The sequence below is a fragment of the Choloepus didactylus genome, chromosome 1 (genome assembly GCF_015220235.1).
Source record: "Choloepus didactylus isolate mChoDid1 chromosome 1, mChoDid1.pri, whole genome shotgun sequence".
In the NCBI taxonomy this organism is placed as follows: Eukaryota; Metazoa; Chordata; class Mammalia; order Pilosa; family Megalonychidae; genus Choloepus; species Choloepus didactylus.
In genome coordinates this window covers 89,937,905-89,962,132 of record NC_051307.1, presented here as the reverse complement: position 1 = coordinate 89,962,132, position 24,228 = coordinate 89,937,905, and the positions used below count along the sequence as shown (strand labels likewise).

The 24,228-nt window shown below is 49.9% G+C and overlaps 1 protein-coding gene across 2 annotated transcripts in view; it reads right to left on the bottom strand.

The window, feature by feature from the left end:
• Positions 1-24,228, bottom strand: part of PDIA5 (protein disulfide isomerase family A member 5) — a 103,628-nt gene that overhangs the window by 64,321 nt on the left and 15,079 nt on the right. Inside the window, exons 1-5 of one of the 2 annotated variants that reach the window (XM_037836965.1) lie at positions 21,499-21,606; positions 18,319-18,445; positions 15,212-15,299; positions 2,708-2,791; positions 2,410-2,455 (exon numbers count right to left, since the gene is read on the bottom strand). In XM_037836965.1, coding sequence (XP_037692893.1) covers positions 2,410-2,455; positions 2,708-2,791; positions 15,212-15,299; positions 18,319-18,445; positions 21,499-21,591 — 438 coding nt within the window. In that variant the 5' untranslated portion in view covers positions 21,592-21,606. Of the gene's footprint in view, positions 1-2,409; positions 2,456-2,707; positions 2,792-15,211; positions 15,300-18,318; positions 18,446-21,498; positions 21,607-24,228 lie in introns of those variants that run through there. The other variant, XM_037836970.1, reaches the window with a different exon arrangement.

Here is a 24,228-nt window from a genome sequence, read left to right as displayed (position 1 = left end):
TAGGACCAGGGGCCCAAAATAGGTTAAGAATGCCTGCTTGAGGGGGTAGGGAGGCTCCTGTCCCAACACTGTACCAGCTATGCTACAGCCCTGCCTTGGCTTCAAAAACAAAGATGGATGTGAATGGAAAAGGAAATAAATGGCCTCTTTTAACTTAACAGTTGAAACACTCATGCGAACAACCATTTCCTTTTCAGGTGGGGATTATTCTTACTTAGCTGAAGACAATAATCCAATGCATCCATTCTCTCTGACTCAATCTAAGTAAACAAGACTGTGGATGGAAAAGCCTGCAGGGAGTAGCGCTGCAGCTACTCAGCCGTCCTATTTGGGGTGATCTGAATCCCAGGGAAATGGCCTGACACTGCATCCCAGTATTCAGGGGTCTTCATGGCTGGGAAGCCACATACACAGTTACAGGGACTTGGGAGAAGGTCATCCAAGGGTCAGCTAAATGTAGGCTTCCGGGCGCCTCTGGTCCTCACCCCTTACATGAGGACTTTGGCAGGTAAGACTGCTGACAGGCAAAAGGCTGCTTAAGTAGAAAGTTCCTCTCTTTCTATTCCTGCTCTTTGCCAATGTCTTGGGGGGTAGGGAGATGCAATAAGCTCTCTTTTATCTGGCCTCTGTGCTCTTCAGGAGCCACATCACAGTCCCTGTGCCCAGGACCCTGCCCAACCGTGCAGGACGACAGCAGCCAAAGCAACACAACAGCCAGCTCGGAACCCTGCCAGGGGTTCCTCCTCGTCTCTGGAGATAGGGTCCCCAGGGAAACCCTGAAAGGAAAGCTCGTCAGTGACCAAGAAGGTTTAACCTCAGCTGCTCCAGCTGAAAAGGCAGAAGCCCTCATGGGGCCCATGGGGAATGCTACGCCACTTTCCCCTGCCCTAGAGAACTCCAGGGACTCTGCCCTAGGCCCTGGTGGCCCTGCGAGCTTTGGGGATCCTGGGACTGAGGATGGCCTCTCTCTGCCATGTGCCCTCACTACTGAACCTGAGAATTTGACTCTGTACAAGGCTCAGCCCACTTTTCCAGCTTGTTGATGCAGAAATCACAGGAGGATGAGAGAAAGTAGCTGGCATACACCTGGTCTCTGTAAGGAGTGGGACAAAGGTCAGGGCTCTGCCTCCCTCCCCATGCGCTCAGCGGCAAGCTCAGACCACCTGGGAAGAGAAGTGCCTCCCTGTGCTACCGTCCTGAACAGCTGCTACTCGCTGCTCCAGGATCCCAGGACAGACTCCCAGGAGGGCCTGGCTTAATATAAACTGAACATTGCCTCCAAAAACACCCAGGCCCCCTATTTCCACCACTGCATAAGTGCTTCTCCCATTCCACCCAACTGAATCTTGTTCCTAAGGTGCATATATTCTCTCCAAAGACTTCAAGTGACGTCTTAACACAGAATGAAAAGGGTTGGAGAACTCCAGTTGGCATAATTTTCTCGTAAGTGTCTAAGTGGGTGTTAAGATGATGAGTAATCAGGCTGAGTCTCTGTATAAGGGAAAAGCTGTAGCAACTTAAAAAAGAACTAATGTTAGTGGATAAACAAGAAATGGCCTGGACAAGAGAGACAGAGGGAGATGGACAGACAGAAAGATAGGTGGGCACCAACAGCTGCGTAGATAGATGGACAAGACAAAACAGAATGGGAGGAGAAGCAGATGGAGAAAGAGAAACAAAGCGACAGGCATACGGGGTCCGACCCAGTCTAAGAAACAGGAGAGTTAGAGAAAGTGAGTTCAGCACATGTTGGGACCAGAAGTAAGGGCCCCAGCCAAGGCAGGGGAATGTCTCCTGGACCCAAAGGAGAAGAGAATGTCTGTGTTGAAGGAGGACTGTTGGAGGGCAGCAGCTCTGTGATTACAGGCTGGCACTGGAAGGTTACAGCATCCATATTTACTTTTCATTTGTGCTTTTCCATCTACTTTGAAACTGAATTTGTGACAGGGAACATCGCAGTGACAACCACATTTCATCTGGAACAAACTGCCTTGGTCCCAAAGTGCCACCCTGCCCATGTCCTGTGCTTCGTGCTAACCTGGGAACGTAAAATCCCCTCCAGGCCTGTGGGGACCACAGGACATCATGGGGTGCCAGGACACTACCCCAGGGATGAGCAGAGGGCTTTGAAGCCACAGCAAAAGAAGAGGCGTAGCATCTCATGCCACACTGGACAAGTGCTGATAAATCCACAAACTTATCTACAAGGCTGGACCATCTCCACTGTGTTACAGTTACAATTTTTTTTCCAGATATTCCCCAGACATAGGCTCAAGAGATAAGAATCCCTCAGGTCATTTGGAAGAGTTATTTGTGCAATCTGCCCTTCCTTTTCTCCAAGAGAACCTGCCAGACTTTTGGTGTCTATTCAGGCTCCGCCTCTGCTGAGAATGAGGGAGGAAAATTTACCTTAAATGTCACAGCTCGGTTATATTCAGTATGAAATGCGCCATCCCTGTCAAATGAGAAGAAAAAGGTGTTAACGTTGAGAATGGTGGTGAAGGTACATACCTTTGGTTTCCTGCAGCATGTTAATAAGATTTAGCTATTGAACACAGTTCAGGATTTATTTATTTTTTAATATTTGTAAAAACAAACCAAAAAAATCCTTCTGAACTAAAATTAACCTAAAACTCCCTGTCCATTGGGAATGCCAATGGAAGCTTTCAGCACTTACTTGAAAGTGGAAATACCCATGTATACTTACTGGTAATGGAGTAAGTCAACCTTCTTATCCTTTGGGCTCAGATCAACTTTCATCTTCTTGCACAATTTTCTACTGTCTGGGTCACTGAAAGACATAAGTCATTGGGAACCATTTGTTTCCTGAAGTCCTCACAAAAGGATCAAGAGAGAAAAATCTTCTTCCGGGGGCCTAAGAAATAAACCAGGTTAACTTGGACTTCCCAGAGCAAGGGAGTGAGGCCCTAAACAGAGGTGGGCTTTCAGGAAACTGGAGGAAGGAGAATAACCAACAGGATCTGGGCTGATCGCTAAGGACAGTGACGAGCAGGCAGGAGGGATCCAAACAAAGCCAAGTGCCCAGAAGCTTAGGGGGCAGACAGCCTATTATAAAAAGAAACAGGAACTATTCATAGTACAGGCCACTGAGCAGTTCCTGACCCTGGCTGCTCATTAGAATCACCTGGGGAAGTTTTTTTTTAAAAAAAATAATGATTCCCTGACCCTCCCCAGATCACTACATCAGAATCTCTGCAGGGGTGGGACCCAAACGGGATTTTTGTTTTTTAAGCTCTGATGAGCACCATATGCCATCCGCTATATACCATCTGGCCCAAATAAGAGAAAAACATTCTGTGATGTTGAAGAAGTTACAAAATCTGACCAGATATTGATGAAAGTCAAAAAGAGAAAGCGGATGCACCTCCCTTCGCTTCCGGGGTATCACACTCTTGCAATTCTCCTAAGAAGAAGCATGTGTCTGGGGACATTTCCAGTTCACAAAGCACTCAGGCACGACCTCATCTGATCTCGGGGTCCTTCCTGATGGGCCAGTGGTTCTCAAAACCAGCAGCATCAGCACCATCCAGGAACCTGTTAGAAATGCAAATTCTCAGCCCCACCCGGACCCAGTGAATCAGAAACTCTGGTGGTAGGGCTGAGCAAAGCTATTTCAACTAGTCTGCCGGGTGACTGTGATACATGTTCGAGTTTGAGAACCACTGTGTTAGACCAGCGTCCTGCACCAGCTCTTCCTCCTCCGTGCACCCTTAGCTGTACATCCTCCACGAGTGCCCTAACACCAGCCCTCGCAGAAACCTGACCTGCTCTTGCAGCCTCCCTGGGACCTCACTGCACACAGCCAGGCCTGCCTGACAGGTGGCAAAAGGCAGCCAGTCCCCACCACTGTAACTCCAGGGCCATGGCCACACATCTGAATGGACTCAGAGAAGGCATCTCGTCCATCCAGCACCCACTGGTCATGGTTGACCACAGGACGTGTGTCTCCGGAGGAACTTTTTCCTGCCACGCCTGACAGCCACCTGAGGGAAGTACCTTTGTCTCCAAACTGTTTTCACACCTCACCACCAGCTACAGCCCTCAGCTTCACACAGCTGTGCACCGGCCCCAGAACAGATGGACTAATTTAACCATTCAGCTCAATTCTAAGAGCAACACTCGTCAATGGACAATCAAAATAACAGAGCCTCATTTTAAATATAAACATGCAGTTTGCAATTCAAGAAGTATGTCGCACAGGAGAGGAGTTTGTGACTCTGGGAGGGGCAATGCCAGGCATTTCCGGGCCATTGCCTGCCTCCTCCTCAACCCATGCCCGGGCTTTCCCCTCTGACTGAGTCCTTGGCTACCTTAGTCACCCCTGCAGCCACTGCAGCCTCCAGGCCAGGGCTGGAAAACAGTGGGACTCAAGCAGTGCAGGATGAGCACAACGGCTCCTCCCCAAGGCGGTGGGGGCATTTTAAAATAGGGAGAGTCCAGAGGGTCAATGCAGAGCTAAGCTGGTGGTGGGGAGGAGACCCAGCAGGGGTAATGACACATATCAGGAGATCCCTGAAGAGGAGCCCGTGCCATCTGGAGGCTGGAAACGTTCTTACCCTGAAAACCTTTTGGGGATGCCACAGGCATCTCTACTGACAACAGCTATCATGGTTTGGGCTTGCCCCATCCCTCAGAGGCTCCGTGGTGAAGCCATCTGACAGGCAGCAGGTTTGTTTGAGAGCAACTGCATCTGAAGTGCCCTTTCCCCCAGGAGAGACGGCTCAAAGCGGAATGTTTACAACCGTCCCCTTGGCATTCTCCTTGTCCCACTTTGTTCTTCTGTGCCCAAGTGCGACCACTTACTGTCCATCCAAGAGCAACAAACAGCCGCTGGGGCAGGGGCCTCGCCGAGGGCCTTCTCGCTGCCCCCTGCGCTTGCCCAGCACCATGGCCGCTCACACTCTGCAAGACAGCCAGTGGCAGGGAGAACCCCCCCTCACCCAGCTCCCTCCTCCCGCCAGCCTGGCTCCCGCCTCTTCCTGTGACTTTCCCAAAGCAGAGGGAGGAGTGACAGGACTCGGGCTCACTCAAAGCCCAGGGGCCGCCCACTCCGCCAGAGCCCAGTCCACGGGAAAGTCACGCTGTGGCAGCCTCAGGTTCCCCACGGGCTGGGCCTAGGACCACACTTCACCAACCACCATGGCTGAGTGGGGCTGGGAGGGCTCAGCGGTTCTCGGGCCTTTGTTCCTTCAGTGTAGACCCCCAGGGCCAGCCCAGCCCGCAGCCCGTGGCCCTCGCTCCAGAGACACTAATCGCCAATCTGTCTCCGACACAGGATTCCTGGTTCCCAACTGGGCAGATTGTCTTCTCTCCCTCACCCCCTCCCCCACACACACACAAATACACACAGTCGCAGAGGGGTGCACAGGGAGAAGCACACTTCTGGCAGAGACCCCAGAACCTTGGGCACCCTCCTCCAGGAATCCCAACCCCTTTCCTCTGCTCTCTCCCTCCATAGCACTTGCTGACATCTGACCAACTTGTCCACTTGATTCACTTGCCCACTGACTCCCACATCACAAACGTTTGCTCCATGAAGGCGAGGACTTTGTTTGGTTCAAAGCTATTTGCCGAGAGTTACAAGAGTAGCTGGCAAACAGTAGGCACTCTATAAATAACTTGATTGAATGGGTGAGTGAATGGACTGAATTATGGATTGAATTATGCTGTGCTCCTGCTGCTGGGGTGAGACTCTGCATGTCTGGCTCTCTGGACTCTGTCAAATGAGCTCCAGGAATCCTTCCAGGGGACAATTCCTGACTGTGTTCTCTCAGATCTGCCCCCTCCCTCCTCTGATTTCTGTCTCTCAGAGTGTACAAGTGTGTGCGTGTTTGTGTGTGTGTGCGCGTGCACACGTGCACTAATAGTGCAGTGCAGGCAATAAAAGTCATGGGTTCAAGAAGGGGAGTAAAAGCACCCAACTCAGCGACTTAAAAGGATCTGGGTTGATAGATTAAGTACAATTAATTGATCTACTGGCTACTTCCCTCTCTATCTTCCTTCCCTAGGCAGTGATTGAGGCTCGAGGGGGATGGGAGAGAAGGAGACAGAGGCAGTGAGCAGGGAGAGGAGCTGCTTTGCTGAAATCAAGGGGGATGAAGAAAACCGCCATGAACCACGGTAAGTGACCTGGCAGTGCAAAGGCCCTCACTGCTCCTCCCCTCATCCCTGGCCTGTGGGAACCAGCCACTGATCAAGGGCCCTATTCAGAAGGCAAGAGCCAGCCTCCCTTTGACCATTTACCCACTTGCTGCTTCACCAATCTGCTACATCTTGTTCCTCCTCACCTTTCTTGGCTTTCTTCTACACAGTGTGGAGAATATTGCAGAGGTCTGCACATACCCTCCAACCCCCGCTCAGGGAGGCACACACACATGGGCATTTTAGTTTGCATTGCTATGGGTGCCTGGTTGCTATTCTGGAGGGGCTACTGTAGGAACGGAGTTGCTGGATCTTCTGGGCAGTAACGATCATCCAAGAGACTGACGGCATACAACCCTGGCAGCCTAGGAAGGGGAGGGAGGCCACAGCCTAAGGACCAACCCCTCCCTGGAGGACGGCTTGACAGCCAGCCAGAAGGTTAGCTTCCACATCTGGCTCTGCCACCAGCCAGTTCTGTGACCTTTGGTGGGGGCCCTTGGTTTCTCAAGCTGCAAAATGCAGTTGTTCAAATGAGCCGAATGGAGTTTCCTGACTCAATACAGGGGCAAGTATCACCAAAGCATCAAGGCAGGCTGCTTTCTACCCTGACGGATGAACCAGGGGCCAGAACCCAGGACAGAAGATGGAGACGCAAAAACATCCAAGCTCCGTCATCTCTCCCCTAGGCTCCCACGGATCCTCACTAGCCACAGTCAGCATTCCTACATCCACAGCAAACCATGGCCTGCCTCCTCACAGTGGGGTAGAAAGGACACCCTTGAACACCAGGAGGCACGGCCTCCAGCCTGTCTTGGCCACTAACTTTGTGACTTGGTTAAACTCTGGCTTCCTTGGGTCCAGGTTTCTCCATGAGGCAGAGAAGGGGATAAATTTCTCTCCCATCTGCTGGGTCTAACGTTGCCCTGTGGGATGGGTGGGAAGAGGCATGAAGAAAATGAGGAGCAAGCAGTGATCAAGCAAGAAATCTTGACAGAGTGACTGTGAGGTGCCAAGTCCTACAGACAGTATGAAAGAATGTTTCTGGAGGATACAAGCAGGAGACAATTAGAGAACACTCTTGGAACCACTCAACCCTAAACTTGGACAGGAGCTTAGTGGTCACGCGACAGCCTCTGAAGAAGTTATTCTCTGCAAGAGGGAGCCTCCCCAACTTGGCTGCTCTCCTTGGTACTGACCTCAGGAAGAAACACAATCAAGTACGGATTAGGAGGTACAGCTAATGAAGGTGATGGGAATAAGAGAGAAGAGCGTGTCTTCTCCTTCTCGGACATGGAAGGTGTCTCATTCCCACCTGCCTGCCCAGTCAAGGTTCTGCTCCACATCTGGGATGTGTAACCCCAACAAGTGCATGGCCACATGCCAGATGATATCTGGAGCCATGACGTGGAACTTCTGGGAGTCTATTTCATCCCACAGTAAGTAACGTTAAAAATGCTTATAATAAAAGAAACAGTTGTAAAAGAGCAAATGCAAATTCAAATAACTTTTAGGAAAAAAAAAAAGTAAGACTTCAAAATATGTTATGCCTACCCTGGAGGCCCCAAATCTTGGATCTGGGAAACCAGTATTACTCCAGGGGAAATAAAGCAGAGGGGAGAAAGAGAGCAGGGAAAGAAAGTAAGTATGGTTAGGTAACAACCCTTAACCCTCAGGAAAAGAAAGCAGTGGACAGCTGGTAGGACCGTCTTGCCCCCAGTGAGATTCAGCCTCAGGAATTAGCAGGCACTGCTCACACCTGCTGGCTCCAGCTCAGCTTCCCAGGCAGCAACACCCCATGCCAAGGCCGAGTCCCCAAGCCAGGCTGGCAGGATGTGAGGGGAATACCAAGTCCCCTCACACACAACCCACTTAACAACCAGGCAACCACCAGCAGCCAACCCGAATGTGGCTGGTGAGGGGTAAGCCAGGAGGTGGGGCGAGGGGAATGGAGAGCTGACAAATCCCTGGACGGCAGCCAGACCCCTACAGGCAACAAGTTACAGGCCTGGGACCAGGGAGAAAACCCAGAGAGGGTGCGCGCGCGCGCGCGCGCGTGTGTGTGTGTGTGTGTGTGTGTGTACACACATGCCTGCAGGCATGCATGCTGGGGTGGGGAGGAAAGAGCCAGAAAAGTCAAAAAGAAGGGAAAGAAATATCCACACAGAAAAGAAAGGAGAAAAGAGGCCATAAGAATGGGGGAGGCAGGGATCCAGAGGAGGGAATAGACAACAGAAATCTAGTAAGGGGAGATTAAAAAAGGGACAGAGGAGAGAATCTCGGGGGGAAGAAAGCAAAGCCACAAAGAGCAGACACCCAGAATGGGGGTCTTGCACAGAGAGAAAGATCCCCCAAGACTGGAATAAGCACCCCCACCACGTACGTATACACACACATGCACACACCAAGCCTGGTAGCTTCCAGTATTTTCTGAACTAGGCTAGCTTTTAGGGATGAGAGTGACTTGGAAGATTCAACTCCACATTTCACAGAAGATAAAAACTGAATGCGAGAAAGAGGCAGTGACTTGCCAAATGTCCCACAGCTGCTCGATGTCAGAGCCGGGATTCAAAGCCACGTCTCCTAACCTGCACTCCTACAAATTCCACTGCACCCCATACTTCTTTGAGAGCCGTGTGCAAGGGCTTCCCGTGCCCAAAACCTACTGCAGGGGCCTCCTCACAAGAACCCAGGGCTCCTCGCCCAATAAAGAGCTGTTGGATGAACAGCCAGACCGCTTCTCTTCCTTCACCCTCTCCTTGGAGAGCTCTGAACAATCCCGCCCAGGTGAAAAATAACAATTACAAAATGGTATCTTACATTTAAATTGTGTTTGTTTGTCTGTTTTTCTATAAAGAACTTTCATTTACTGAATCCTTATCATGGCCCTGGAAAAAAGGCAGATTATACATTTTTGCTCCATTTTACAGATGAGGAAACAGATTCAGGTTAAGCAACCAGTCTAAGGTCACACGGCCAGTAAGCAGCAGAGATGACCCTTCAACCCAAAGCCTCTTCCCAAGCCCAAAGCTCCTTCCATTATTCCACAGTACTTCCAAAGACAACACATCACCCAGGCATCTTATTCTCTTGCCCAAACCACTCCGTTTTCTTTACCTCCCCAATAAAGGGGAAAAGGGCCTGACTTTTCCAGTCACCCCTGACCCCAAGGACTGATCCTCCCATTCTACCCTCCAACCCTTCGCTGGCAGGGCAGGAAGCAGAGCTGGAAAGAATGAACCTCTGCAGGGTCCATTCCAGGGAAGGCAAGCTCTGGCTGACCATCTGCTATTTAACAGCAGGAAGGATAAAAGGCAGCAGACATTGGCTCCATTCCATCTACTCATGCCATTGTAGACGGTGACAGATAGCATTCCTGGGAGCCATTCTGCCCATCCCTGGGAGTGTCTCATCCACAGACTCAATAAACACAGACTGAATGCATTTAGGACAACAGCATGAGCTGTCATCACAGGGACCCCTGGAGTTTGCACTGTGGGTTTCCCTATAGATTTATGGGTAAGTTTACAAGGCCAGGTGAAGGGGCAGAGCAGATGAGCAGGAGTGCAGAACCTAGCTCATGCCCCTGGGGGTCTCCTTGACTAACAGTGGTCCACGAGAATGGCCATCCAGGGTGGCCTGCATGGACCAGAACCCTGAGTTCTGTCCCTTGGCCTATGCTGGGAAGACTTAGCTATACTCTGCCTCTAATTTTGTTTTTCTTGAACTTTTTATTTTGAAATAGTGTCAAGCTTTACAGGAAAGTTGCAGAAATAATATATAACTCATGCAGAGAACTCCAACATACCTTCCCCTCACTGATACCCAGATCTACCAATTTCAACATTTTGCCACATTTGCCATATCATTCTATTTATTTATCTATTTTCTAAACATGTGCAAGTAGGTTGTATACAGAAAGCTCCTTGAGCACATAATACTTCCATGTATATTTCTTAAGAACAAGGACACACACTTATGTAACCACCTTAAGTGCAGTTAACAAGTTCAAGACATTTAACATTGATATAAAGCTTACAGTCTATATTCCAATTTTTCATATGTCCCAATAATGTCCTTTTGAGCCTTTTCTCTTCCATTATTAGATCCAGTCCAGGATCATGTATTGATTTATCATTTATTGTCTTTTTAGTTGCTCTTTTTTTTTCAATTGTGGAAACATATGTAAAACATAAACTTTACTATCTCAGCCACTCCCAAACATACCATTCAGTGAGATTTATCACAGTCACAATATTGTACTGCCCTCACCACCACCCATTACCAGAGCTTTTCCATGACCCCAAACAGAAACCCTTACACCCATTATGCATTAACTCCCCATCCCTCCTGCCCTGCCCCTGGTAACCTGCACTCCACTTTCTGCCTCTTTGAGTTTGCATATTCTCGCTGTTTCATTTAAGTGGAATCATACATTATCTGTCCTTCTGTGTCAGACTTATTTCACTCAACATAATGCCTTCAAGGTTCATCCATGTAGTGACATGTATCAGAATTTCATTCCTTTTTAAGGCTGAGTAATAGTCCGCATTGTTTTTATCCATCTGCCAATGGACATTTGGGTTGCTTCTACCTTTTGGCTATTGTGAATAATGCTGTGATAAACACTGGTGTACAAATATCTGCCTGAGTTCTCTCCTTTCAATTCTTTTTGGCATTCTCTGCCTCCAATTTGAAACCCAGACCCAGATATTCCTGCTTCCAACAAAACCCATTATGATGCTAAAATCCATAAAATAGTTTATAGTTATTTAAACTATTTTAAAAGCTATTTGACATTTCAGTTTATACTACCTTTTAGAGGGACAAATTCAATAAATGGAGTGGTGACTATGTGGAACAGCTTATTCTTTTGTCTTAAGCTTACCTTTCCTAAGTAAGCTCCACGGTGCACCTCCTAGATTCTAACAGCGTAATTCACAGGATTTACTCCACTGGCACTTTTATTGACTCCAGCCCTCATTTCTCCAAACTTTGGTCCTGAATTCCAATCTTCACACACTAACCCTGACCCCATTTAATTCCGCCGTCTTGCTCTGGATGTTCTCCAGTATATCCAAGGACAAGAGCAGGGCAGACGTCCCCCCAGCCTGCAAAGGTAGGAATGGGCTTTTGTCTTCATACCGCCACCCCAGCAGACCAGGCAGTGATGGGAGGGCCCACACCTCAGGGAGCCATCTACAGGGGAGGTCAAGTGCGCTTGAAAAAGTGGTATTCTGAAGAGAAGTGAACTTCACTTCCTCTGTGAAACTTTTCTCAACTTCTCCAGGCAGAATAAAACGACTCCCCCTCTGTACTTATAGCCTCTATTTATAGCACTTTTCACCTGGCATCGTAATCATCTGGTTGTGTGTCTGCCTCCAACTTGCACACTGAGCTCCTTGAGTACACTGTTATTCATCTTTGTATCCTCCAAGCACATAGTAAAAGTTCAGTGAATGTTTGTTGAATGGACCAAGTGGATGCAGCAGCTAAATCAAAGCTCCTCTGTTCCTTTCTACCCACCTATAAGCCTCATAAGAACTTCCTAAAGTAAGGCTCCATTGGCTTGGCAGATCTTGTATCATCTCAGGAGACTGTCCCTCTAATAGCCTTTGTCACTTTGCCAGTCACACAGAGCACTCTTGGTATAATATGGGAGACAAAAACACACATGGAAGACAAGAACACTTTAAAACCAACTATAAACTAGTATTAATGGCTAAGCTCGCATCAACTGCCTATTGGGCAATCTTTTCCTATTAGTTAGTGTGCCGGTTTGAATGTATAGCACATTCCCAGGGAATTGGGGAGAGCCTGGCTGCCACCCCACTGTCTTGAAGGGATTGAGCGTGTGCCCCGGAGACGGAAGGGAATCCAGGTGCTGCCCCAATGTTTGAGGAGGGTGGGGCCAAGAAGGTGGTCTCCCCAATGTGTGGATATGTTGAACACTCACCCCAGCGTTTGGAGAGAAAAAGGCTGCCCCAAAGGCTGTTAGGAAGGGTTAGACTCCTGCTCTCTCAAGCCCCAAGGATAAAATGTCATTCTGTAAATGACTCTCAGACTTTGAAATCTAATGGAGTTTGCCCTGCGGGTTTTAGGAACTGTTTTGGTACCTTGACCCGTTTTCCTTACTCTTTCTCCTTATGGCAATGGGAATGTTTATTCTATGAACGTCCCTCCTTTGTATACTGGAAGTATATAACTTGTTCTAAGTTTCACAGGTCCACAGCTAGAGGGGAATTATGCCTTAGGACAGACCATGCCTGTAACTGATTTTGATGGGAACTTGAACTTAACTGTTGTTACTGAAATGATTTAAGTTTTTGTGATATTGTGATGGGATGAATGTATTTTGTATATGGAAAGATAATGTCATTTTGGAATCCAGGGGGTGGAATGTGCCAGTTTGAATGTATTGTGTCCCCCTAAACGCCATTATCTTTGATGAATCTTGTGTGGGCAGGCCTATTAGTGTTGATTAGATTGTAATTCTTTGATTGAGTGTTCCATGGAGATGTGACCCACCCAACTGTAGGTGATAACTCTGGTTGGATGATTTCCATGGAGGCATGGCCCCACCTATTCATTGTGGGCCTTGATTAGTTCACTGGAGCCCTATATAAGCTCAGACAGAAGGAGTGAGCTTGCTACAGCCAAGAGGGACACTTTGAAGAATGCACAGGAGCTGAGAGAGGAGCTGCAGTTTACAGAGACATTTTGGAGATGGCCTTTGAAAGCAGACTTTTGCTCCGGAGAAGCTAAGAGAGGACAAACGCCCCCAAGAGCAACTGAGAGTGACGTTTTGGAGAGAAGCTGAAGCCTAGAGTGGTACGTCCTGGGAGCAAGCCATTTTGAAACCAGAACTTTGGAGCAGACGCCAGCCACGTGCAGCTAACAGAAGTTTTCAGGACACCATTGGCCATCCTCCAGTGAAGGTACCCAATTGTTGATACGTTACCTTGGACACTTTATGGCCTTAAGACTGTAACTGTGTAAACAAATAAACCCCCTTTTATAAAAGCCAATCCATTTCTGGTTTTTTGCATTCCAGCAGCATTAGCAAACCAGAACAGATAGTGTTTGAATGAATCTGGAAGTGAGAGCACACACATATACACACACACCCCTGTAGCACATATGGCTTGGCTAAGACTTCTCCTGGTCAGTGCTTTGACAAAACATGAATCACCTTCAATTCTCTCCAACCATGAGCAGATGAACCTGAGGCCACCAACCTTAAACGAGTTCTGCCCCCAAGTTCACTTGCAAAACAGCCATTTCTATTCAGAATGAATATAAAGAGCATTACACTGGAGTGGAGTCCACAAAAAATGCATTTAAGCCACATGGTAATAGCAAGACTTGTTACATGAGCAAGACCGCTACATTAAAAGTGAACAAGACCTTTATGGACCATTCAGGAACAGGAACTGCCCCTTTCCCTAGCAGTGCCCACCTCTTCCCCATACTGACAGAAGAAGAGTGCAATATTGCATACTCGCCTTACCCCACCTCCTCCCAAACTCATGTTCCCAATAAGCGTCAAGTCTAGGTGAGGTTCTGGAAACAGCTCCCGTCCTCTGCCCTAAAGAAGCCTGTCACCCATGAGAAGGACAGGTCATGCAAATGCTGGCATCCACTAAGTGCAGCACAGTGCCTTGCATACAGCAGGTGCTTCATAAACGTTCGAAGGACAAATCTGTTCTTAGCTAGCTTTCTTTCCTATTTTCTTTCACTATCTATGTGTCTTGTCTGGGTTTAGGCCAAATTGGGAACCAAGTATATGACAAGAGGGTTGTGTGTGTTTATATCCCAGTAGCAAAGCACTGCACACAGAGAGATGCAGAAATTATTCCTAGTGATTGAAAGGAAGGGGAAGCTGTGTATGCCCTGGACTCAAACTCCTCAACTCAAGAAACCAAAGAAATCCCAACCACAGCCTCTGTCTGAAGTTTTCCAGGGCTGCCATAACAAGTTCCACAGACTGGTTGGCTTAAACAAGAGGAATTTACGGTTTCGCAGTTTTGGAGGGCAGAAGTCCAAAATCAAGATCGTGCTTTCTCTGAAGTCTTTAGCATCTGGCAGTGGCTTGCCAACAATCCAAAGTTCAATCTCTACCTCCATCATTCAGCCATTTGTCTCTGTCTCCTACTGCTACTGTGCCCAAATTCCCCTGCTTATAAGGACCCCAGTCATATTGGATTAAGGCCCACCCTGGTTCAGTATGGCCTCACCAGATACCACTTTCAAAGATCCTATTTACAAATGCACTCACATCCACAGGCCTGGGGATTAGAACTTGCATATGTTTTTGTGGGGGACATGATTCAATCCACAGCACACCCTCTTCCCTCCTAAGAAGTAGCCCTCTGTCCCATGGATTCCCTCCTGCGGCTGGCACTTTATTCTGCTCCCTAAACACTGACAAGGCAATCTCTGGGAGGAGAGAAGTCAGGAAGGAGAGGAGGCCACGGCATGAGGACAGGCAGGGGTGGTGGGGACACAGGTCAAAGGAGAGATGGCAGGACACTGAGGAGGCTAAGCCACCTGCTCTGGACAAACACATCTAACAGAGCCACCTGGGAGGCCAAGGCACTACGGCAGGTCAGCCGGCTGATTCCACCACCCTTCCCCGTGGACGGCAGAGACATCTGGTGGTAATGGCCTTGTTCCAGACCCACCATAAGCCCACCTGGGGATCCTGAGAAATCACCCTGCCTCTCTGGGCATCAAGACCCCCTTGATAAAGCAAGGAGGGAAATCTCTGCCACCCCACTCCCACACCACAGCGGAAAAGTGAAAGCACCGTGGGAAAAGGGAAGAAAAGCAGGGTGGGCAAGCTGGAGAGAAAGAGGGGGAGAGCCGGAATCTCTCTCCTCCATTCCAGAGGTGACGTCACAGTAGTGCCAGGAGATCTTTCCACGCAATCCCTCCATCACTTCCTTTCTCCTACAGTAGTAATCAGGGACAATTCCCTGACCTACCTAACAAAGCCCCCAAACTTCCCCTGCCCCCCAGCCCCGAGAGCCCCCCTGCCCCCAGGACATACCCACAATCTACCCAGCAGATGGTGCCTTGTCCTTTCACTTCCTGGGCCACAGTGGACAGTAACCTGAGATGATTTTCAGCTGCCGCCTCTGGAAGAAAGAAGAAATTAAATATACGTGCCCAAGGGTTCCCAGGGCCACCCCTGACATCTTCCCTTGCGTGAGAAGACGCTATGGGGACCCATCCCGGAGGAGGGCAGAGAAGTGTTTAAAACACCTGTGATCAACAGCCCAGGTGCTGCAGAGCCCCAGCCCTGCCCCCTCATCTGCAGGTTCCCTTCCACACAGAACTGCTAAGTCACCAGGTCTCTAAGCCACACCTCAAGCCTTACTCTTCCGAGAATCTCTCAGCTGGATCCTCAACTACCAGCAGAATCTCTGACTCATTATCCTTCTGGGACAAATTTTGAAAATTCTATAACGAGCCAATTACAATGCTATAACTAAACTAGGCAACAATGTTGCAATTCCATGCCCGTCTCTCCTGGCTCCCCTCCTGGGGGCTGGCAGGGGCTCCTTCTTTTACTCGTGCATCAACCACTGACCTGGCAGCTCAGTACTACCTTGTAATTCAATGAGTTTTACACGTGAAGCTGGCCTGCGATGCACCAGTAATGAGTGTACCCAATTCACATTTCACTGCCCACTTCCCCAGAAGCCACCAGGAGAAGAGCCAGCCCTGGCAGCACCTCTGGAATCAGCTGCAGGAATGGGGACTATGCCTTAGGGCAGGATGGAGGCAACACGAGTAAGGATGAGTTTTTCATTGGTCCAGGAGTCTGGACAAAGCATCTTGATGCAGCTGTAGGGGGCAGGTTCTTGGAGACAGGGCCTCTGTGGCCAGGTCTGAGGTACGGATGGCCTCCAACCGTCCCCTTGCAGACGGCCGTGGCCAGGGTTTGATACCTGAGCCCGGCAGGCTCCTGGGCACCTTCCCCCACTGCGACACCTGTGAGCCCACTTGAAAGGCCTGCCAGCCAGACACCGTTGGGAAGAAGAATTCGCTGCCTTTCCCTGACCAAAAACCACATGATACATGCCAAAGCCAAACAGAAATGATTTTTTAAATTATTGTCACCAGTGATCTCCTCTTCTGGTGCAGCTAACAGCTGTTTGTGTATACAAAGCATGCTGAGCCTTCCAGGGAAGCGAGCAAAGAGCATCACACAAGAAACATGCAAGGAGTCATGGGAAGAAGGCATCCCAGGGAGCCAACACCGGGGCCAGAGGTAACGCCACGGCTCCACCATTCAGACTGGGTGCTGGGGACGCAGGGCAGGGGGAAATCAGAGAGCAAGAAGTACCCCATCCCTTCACCAGGCGACAGAAAGGGAGGCACTGCTGGGAAGGATGGGAGGGAGGGAAGAAAATCCAGTTACTGCCCTGCTCAAAAGGCCCACCGATGGTCACATGTCCTGCCGGCAGGTGTGGGTAAGGGGGCAGGAAGGGGAAGAAGATCCCCTGTGCCCTGCGTCAGCAATCCACAGCAGGCAGGAGCAAGGTGGGGGAGGAACCAGGAGCTCCCCTGTCTCCAGGAAACGAGCCAGTGGTTGGCGAGGGGAGATGAGAGAAGGGCTAAGGGCTGGCCCCACCCTGCAAGACCTCAACAGCAGTCCTCACCTTTTCACTCTCTAACTTATCGTAAAGATTTCCCAGTCTCAGCCCCCTCTGGAAGCCCTTCTGTCACTGCGGAACTAACATGTTTCTTCCTATAACGCCCCTGCCCCTACCTCTCCATTGGTGGAAGTGAGAGGCAGAGACGGCACAGGGAACTAGCTCTACCATCCTCAAATGAGTTGGTTATTCTCTCTTAGCTTCAAATTCCTCATTTGTAAACTGATGTTATCTGACAATCAGCACTGCCTGGTAGCAACTGAGCAAATGGGGTCAATATCATAAAAGGACCTCATATACAAACATATGATCCATAAGATATATATAAATCAGGACCTATCCCAAGAAGGAACTGAGAGGGTCCTTCACTGACAACCACCCCAGCCCCAGGAGGATCCACGGGGCCAGGCCATGTTTACTCAGGGTCCTATACGCCGGGCTCAGGAGGAACTCTGCTTCCCCCTTGCCTCGGTTTCCCCCAGACCCCCATTCCTGACAGCAGAGAAAGGCTAGTCACCTGCCGGGCTCCCAAAAACAAACTCAGTGTGTGTGCCAGACCCTCAGTAGGGGAAGGAGCAGCAAGTGGCAACGAGAGCTGCCATGTGCCAGGGATGCTTGGAGGACGCGGGCCTTGGGAGGGACACACGTCCAAGACATCCATCAGCCCAAGTGCCATTAAGTGTCGCAGATGAGCTGCCAGGGAGAGCCAGGCCCAGAAGTGGTCCAGCCACTGGCTGCTGCTTCTCGGGGGCACAGGAAACTTGGCATCCTTAGGGGCTGCAAAAACCACTTAGCTCTGCTGGAAGAACATCAACAGAATCAAGATGTTTACCCTTCCCCAAAGCTGCTGCCAAAAGCTGAGCAAACCTCTCTCTGCCTGCCATCCCCTCATCGGCCTCAAGGTCAGAAGAGAGGTGGGCCACTCTTCCGCCCTTGACGAAACTCACAGGGCCTGGGCTTGGAGCCTACTCCAAATTCAGTCTTGGGGTCTGACCCCACAGCGGGACAGATGGGGCCAGGCGGGGCCAGGGCTGCCAGCCTGGGTGAGTGCTAGTGACAGGCTGACCAGGTCGGTTCATTGGCGGTGTTGGCGAAGCTGGCTCTAGCTGGACTGGGCCCCGCGCCAGGCGCTGCAGGGGAAGGAGAAAAAGGGAGAAGCAAGGCCCTCCCTCCAAGGTTGCCCATCCGCTAGTCCACCAGTGTGAAGGGGAGCCAGAGAGAGCAGTGTGCACCCCAAGGGGCCTCTCCTAAGAAATACTGACAAAAAGGAACTGAAACCATCTCCCAGAGGCTCAACAGTGGCAGAACTAATGTCCCTCGGTGCCTCTGCCTCTGTCTTCTGAGGACAGCGGACAAGCCTGATGCCCCTTGGACCCGCCCTGAGTGGTTTTCGTCCTGGGGTATCCCCTCCCACCTCTGCCCCCACCACTCCCCCCCACACATACACCCTCATTCCACCGATCCCTGCTGACCCCAGGCCCCAGGGGGCACTCACCAGATTTGGAGTAAAGCACCAGCACATTATTTCGGGTCCTGAGAAGTTTTTTCAAGTCCTTGTGGTCAGAGATTCTCTCGAGGGGTGGGGAGACCTTCACGGAGGACAGCCACATTGGCAGGACCACCTAGAGATCAAGGGGCCGAGCACTGTGAGAGCCGGCTCCTGGGCCGAGGAAGGACCAGTGGCCGGAGTTGTGCTGCCCTGAGGGATAAAGGCGAACCAACACTTGTGACCCTACACCGACCAAGCCGCCTCATTCCACCTCCTGGGACACACCCCAGCCCGCTCCTCGTCTCCAACTCACCCCTTCTCCTCATGCACTTTTAAAATGCTGTGTGGATTGTGTATGTATACAACTGTATACAACCATAAGGACAGACTCGTCACACGTTCCATCAAGAGCTCCCTGGGAGGTTAAGGTTTATATTTATTCCGTACTCTACCCCAAATGCCACACACTGGAGCAATGTGAAAATCCCATCTCACCCAGAAGCACCAGCGCACAAAAACCGCAGAAAGGTAAGATCCCCTCTCCAGGTTTAGGATGGGAACGGATGGGTGAGGGGTTTTCAGCTTTCCCCACACAGCCGAGTGATCTCAGGGGGCAACCCGACAAGAAGCCAGACAATTCTCACCAGAGAACCTGGCAAGTCTTGGGAACTAGAGACACCAGGACCTCTGCAGGAAGGACAAGGCGGGCGGCTGAAAGTCTGAATGAAGAGGAGCCACGCAGCAGAGCCCCTCTCTCAGCCCATGCAGCTAGGGGACAGCCACGTGTCCACCCGTGGAAAACAAGAGGGTCACTACATGGAGGGATTGGGCAAGAAAAGCTCCACTGGGAGACACCAGGCAGAAGGCATGAGGGCAGCCCTTAAAAAACACAAGGGGGTTAAAAGGAAGTCCATAGAGTGACCACTGAGCGCACCCAACCACCCAAGCCCCACCCCACCCCACCCCACTGCAGTATCTCCCTCCCCTTCTCTGGAATGCTGCCTGCCAGACTTACTCCCCCAGGCCAGAGACTAGAGTTCTTCCCTGGGAAACTGAGGAACACGAGCAACGCACCCTAAGGACAGTGATTGGGAGAACCCACAAACACAGCTGAGTTCCCCCTCCAATACCACTGTGAGGCCCTCCCAGTAAACAAGCACCCCCAGCCCCTCCCCACACCCACAGACTCAGATCCACGGGTAGTGCCTTGCTCTTCAATACAGACACCAAAGGTCTACTAAATATCTGAGGGAAGCCCTCAGTGCAAAAGACAAGGGACCAAAACAAAGGGAAAAAGGAAGCTTAGAAGAAAAAAGAAAATAAAGAGAATGGAAGGCAATGACAAAAACTATAACTGTTCGTCTCAGAAGCATAAAGCTGTGCCTCCATAAAAGAAGAATAGGATGTTCTAAGAAGGGAACAAAAAGAATCAGGAAAAGCTCTTGGAAAGTGAAATGATAGCAGAAATTTAAAAATTCCATAGGATTGGAAGTGGAGTTCAAGAAAAAAAATCTGGAAAATAAAAAAAAGTTCCCAAGAAATTAAAAAAAACTGAGAAAAGGATAAGAAAATTAAGATAAAAGGATCCATTAAATGCAAAAGCCAAACTAAAAGAGCTCCAAAAAAAGAGAGGAAATTTTAAAGAAATAATTTAAGAGAATGTTCCAGAACAGAAGGATGTGAGTAAGTTTTCAGTTGAAATGGCCAGCATTATGAATTTAAAAAGATCCTTGCCAAAATTTATCAATAAGAACTTTCAGAAAACTGTGGCAAAGAGGAGATCCTAAAGGTTTCAAAGAGAAAAAATACTACTTCCAAAGGATTAGGTATCAGAATTGGCATCAGACTTCTCATCAGCAACAGAAGAAGACAATAACGCTTTGCCTTCACAGTTCTCAAGGAATGTGATTTCCAACTGTAATCCTATAACCAGCCAAACTACCCATCAATTATGAGAAAAAGATGTACTCAGATGAAATAAAGATTTCAGATCTGCAAAATTTACCACCAATATACCCTTTCTCAGGAAGCTACTGGAACTCATGCTCCACCAAAACAAGGAAGTAAATCAAAAATAACAAGGACATGGAACCTAGGATGCAAGAGAGGAGAGAGGTCAGGAGAATCGCCATGTTGCTAATGAAGACAAGTCCCGGGACGACTGTGCAGCAGTTTACAAAGCAGCCTGTCCAGAGTGGAGCAAGGACAGAGAGCTATGGAGTAATGTGGCCAATACAGAGAGACAACTGTGGATGATCTGACATACTCAATCATATTGAGAGAAGTTTTAATTTCTGCCAGAGAAACTAAATAACCTGACCAAAGTTACAGCAGCTAATAAGTAGCGGAAGTCAGGGTTCAAACACCCATCTCTCTAACTCTGCTCCAAGCCCTCTCAGCCCACTGCCTCTCTGTAGCCAGAAGGTGCAAGTTGAGTCTGGGCTCCACCACTCCACAGCTAAAATGCCTAGGATATGTTACTCAGCCTTTTAGAGACCTGGCACCTCCCATCTGATAGGGAGATGATAACACCTCCCTCATGGGACTGCTGTGAGGATGAAATGGGATAACTTACCGGACATGCTTTATAAATCATAAGCACTCCAAGGGTATCAGCTACCATAATATACAGGATGAAGAATAGTTTTATTTCCACCTCATGAGAGTAGAAGACAGAACCATTCAATGTTCTAGTGTTTCTAGAAATAATCTGCCATGCTGGAATGCAAAGGTTCCCTCTCCCCAGGGTAAAACCATCCGTCTAGGAGGAAGAGTCAGGAATTATTTCTCCTTGGCTCCATCCTGCCAGAGGCCTGCCAACCAGAGCTGTGTCCGATGCCTAGGGGCTCACCCCCATGCAGACCACCCTGAGATGGCACCAAAAACTGCACCAGCTTTTTAATTACACGCTATTCTCCTGCTCCCCGGGAGTAAACAGACTTCTAACTGAAAAGGCCGATAGCTCAACACACATGATTAAAGGGAGGGAAAAAAAAGGAACCTGTTGGAAAAACACATTGACACGTTGCTCTGTTTTTAATCCCTAGATAATCTAACCAGTTAAGAAAAACAACTGCCCCTGCCCAGTGCCTCGGGACTCTGACCTGGAACCCGCTCCCTGCTGAGACTCCTGGAACTGGGGAGAAGGAAAGGGAAGAGAGGAGGGAGGGCTAGTCCAGTACCCACCTCCCCTGGCAGTGCGGCCCCCAGCTCAACCACAGCGACAGGAAAGAGCCTCCAGGAGAAACCACAGGAGCCTGAGTCTCGTGGCACAACCATGGGTTCCTTCCAATAAAGACCAGTCAATCCCTCGGGTCATCGAACCAAGGTCCACCCTGAGATTAAACAAAACCACTTGCCAGCCAGCCACCAAAGCCTCTTGCCCAACCTGAGCCCTCACACAGCACAGAACTTACACTCAACCAGAACTACGCTGAGCAAACTGACTCTGTTTGAAAACCAGCACCCGGCAAGAAGCTGGGACTTCAGCTGAGCCCTTGCACAGCCGGCCGGTTTAGAGCACCTTATGAAAGGTCCGTCGCCTCCCCTCCACACCCACAGCCCCAGACCCAGAGCTCTGAGGGCAGAGCTCAGAGAGCACAGGGCCTGGCCCGCTGGAAGCCCTCGGTAAATATCTGTCCAACATAATAAACATGACCAATCACACTCTTGACCTTTGCAGAGGTCGCCCTCTACGAGCATGTTACAAGGTGAGTGCACTGCAGCTCCTGAAGCCCTGGAAGGGAGCACGGAAACCAGACAGACCACAGCACAGTGAGGGTCTAGGTTGGAACATGGCAGAGCCTGGCCTGATTCAGGAAGCAAGTGGGAAGCCCTCGTGGACCAGTTAGATGGGATTGGAGACTAATCTGGTCATGACTCCAGGAAGGCTGGAGGTGGAGGGACCTGCTAAGTGGCTGTCCAAGTGGAGAGAAATGGGTCCATTCAAGAGCCTCTGAGGAAAAAATAACAGAACCCATTAGCTATTCATAGGTAAGCAACGAAGAAAGAGAGAAAAACCTAACGTGACTCCAAGGATTCTGGGCTGGGAGACGGGAACAAGAGCCCGAAATGGAAGAACGGAGAAGCAGGGGCGGCCTTTCTCTCATTTTGAGGAAGACAATAATAAGCTCAGGTTTAGACATGTGGACAATAAGGCATCTACATAAAGGCGTCCTCCAGGTTGGAGGGTGAAGCCATGGGGTTCCGAGGGAGGGGAGGGCTGGGCATGCTTCTCCTGGGAAGAACCCGAAGGAAGGAAAGGAAAGGTGGGGAGTGCTGAGTCAACACAGCCCAGGGAGGCAACACTTAAAAAGAAAAATAGGCGATCAATAGGAAGACCGAGTGTGGAGAGGCTAGGAAAGTACTGCAGGCTGTTGCAAAGTCCCGGGGGACATGCGTGGCGGGGTTGGAAGCAGAACTGCTAGAGGAGACTGGGGTGACACAGGGAAGGAAACAAGGAGTTGCGGCAGGGCCAGGAGGAGGGGTTCCTGTTTGAACACAGGGAGGCTGTGGAGGTTTGTGGGCACCAGAGAAGCAGGACTTGCCAGGAGAGGTAGGATATGATGATTTGGGTGAGAAAGTGGGAGAATATTGGGGGAGCCAGATCCAGGAGAATCAGGAAAGATGGTATCCAAAGAGCTACGACACTGGGCTTCGCACCTTCAGAGAAGGGGAAGGACGAGAGGCCCCTGTGTGTCTGGCCTGGGACAGACCCTCGCCTTAGCGACCAGTGTAGGGGCAGCGAGGGGGGAGCCCCTCTCTGCCTTTCCCTCAAGCCCAAGGGGACTTGCCTCCAGCCACTTAACCTTCTCCTTTCTCCTCCACTTTGGTCTCTTTTAACCTTCCTAATGTGTACACTCCTTTCCCTTCCTTAAGATGCTGCTCTAGTGAGCCCTGGGGCCCCTTGCCAAGAGCCTCCTGCAGCCTTCGTAAGTCACAACCCACAAACCTTGATAACAACAACCACTACTGCCAACAATAACAATGTTAACGATGCACAAACTATCTGCTTCTTCATCAAGCCCTCAGGGGGAAAGGGCAGTATTTTGGAAGTGCTTCCACTGCCAGCCAAGGTTCCCAACCAGCCACGGTATTGTTCCTGGGCTTGGCAGGCTCTTTGAATTTTAAGTCAATCTCTTTGGAGTACAGGGGAAAAAAAATCCCTTTTGTTCACCATGCAAACCCCTCTGACCTCCAATAATAGCTTTCTTTCTGCTCACCAACTTCAACAGTATTTACATCAGGGCTGAGCTGCCCCTCTTGTGTAGGCCAAACCCATAAAACCTTCCCCTGGTGCAGCTCAGAACCCTGCTGAGGAGGAAGGCTTCCCCCCCATTTTTGCTGCTGAAAGCACCCCCCAGCCCCAGCCCATCAGAGCACCAGCTCCCAGCCACGACCACCCCACCCCTCAGCGCACAAAGCCCTCTTCAGGGCCCAGCACCACCAAAGGGGCCTGCCACGAGGGTCCCCACCCCCACCCTGCCTCAGACATCTCCACCTGGGCTGGGGGCAGGGAAGTGAGGTAGACTGGGCCCTCCCGCCCTCCAGACTCCCTGCAGGGCTCCAGAAACAGGAATCAGCCCATATCAGGGCTGCCGGACAAAAGACCATCTAGCTTAGAAACCCACTCTCATCTCTTCTCTTTGCAGTCTTCCCAACCCCTCAGTCCCTGTGGAAAGAGCACGGGTTCAGGGGTCAGACGACTTGGGGTCAAATCCAGGCACCACCATCTATGGCAAGATGACCTCATGCAAGAGTGTCATCTTCCCATCTGTAAAATGGAGAGTGATCGTAACACCTACCTTGTGAGGTTGGCTGAGGATTAAATGAGGGAGGGAAAAAGTGCATAAAGAACCTAACATAATTCTTGGTATAGAGATGCACATAATTGTAATTATCTTTTTTCAGTATTAT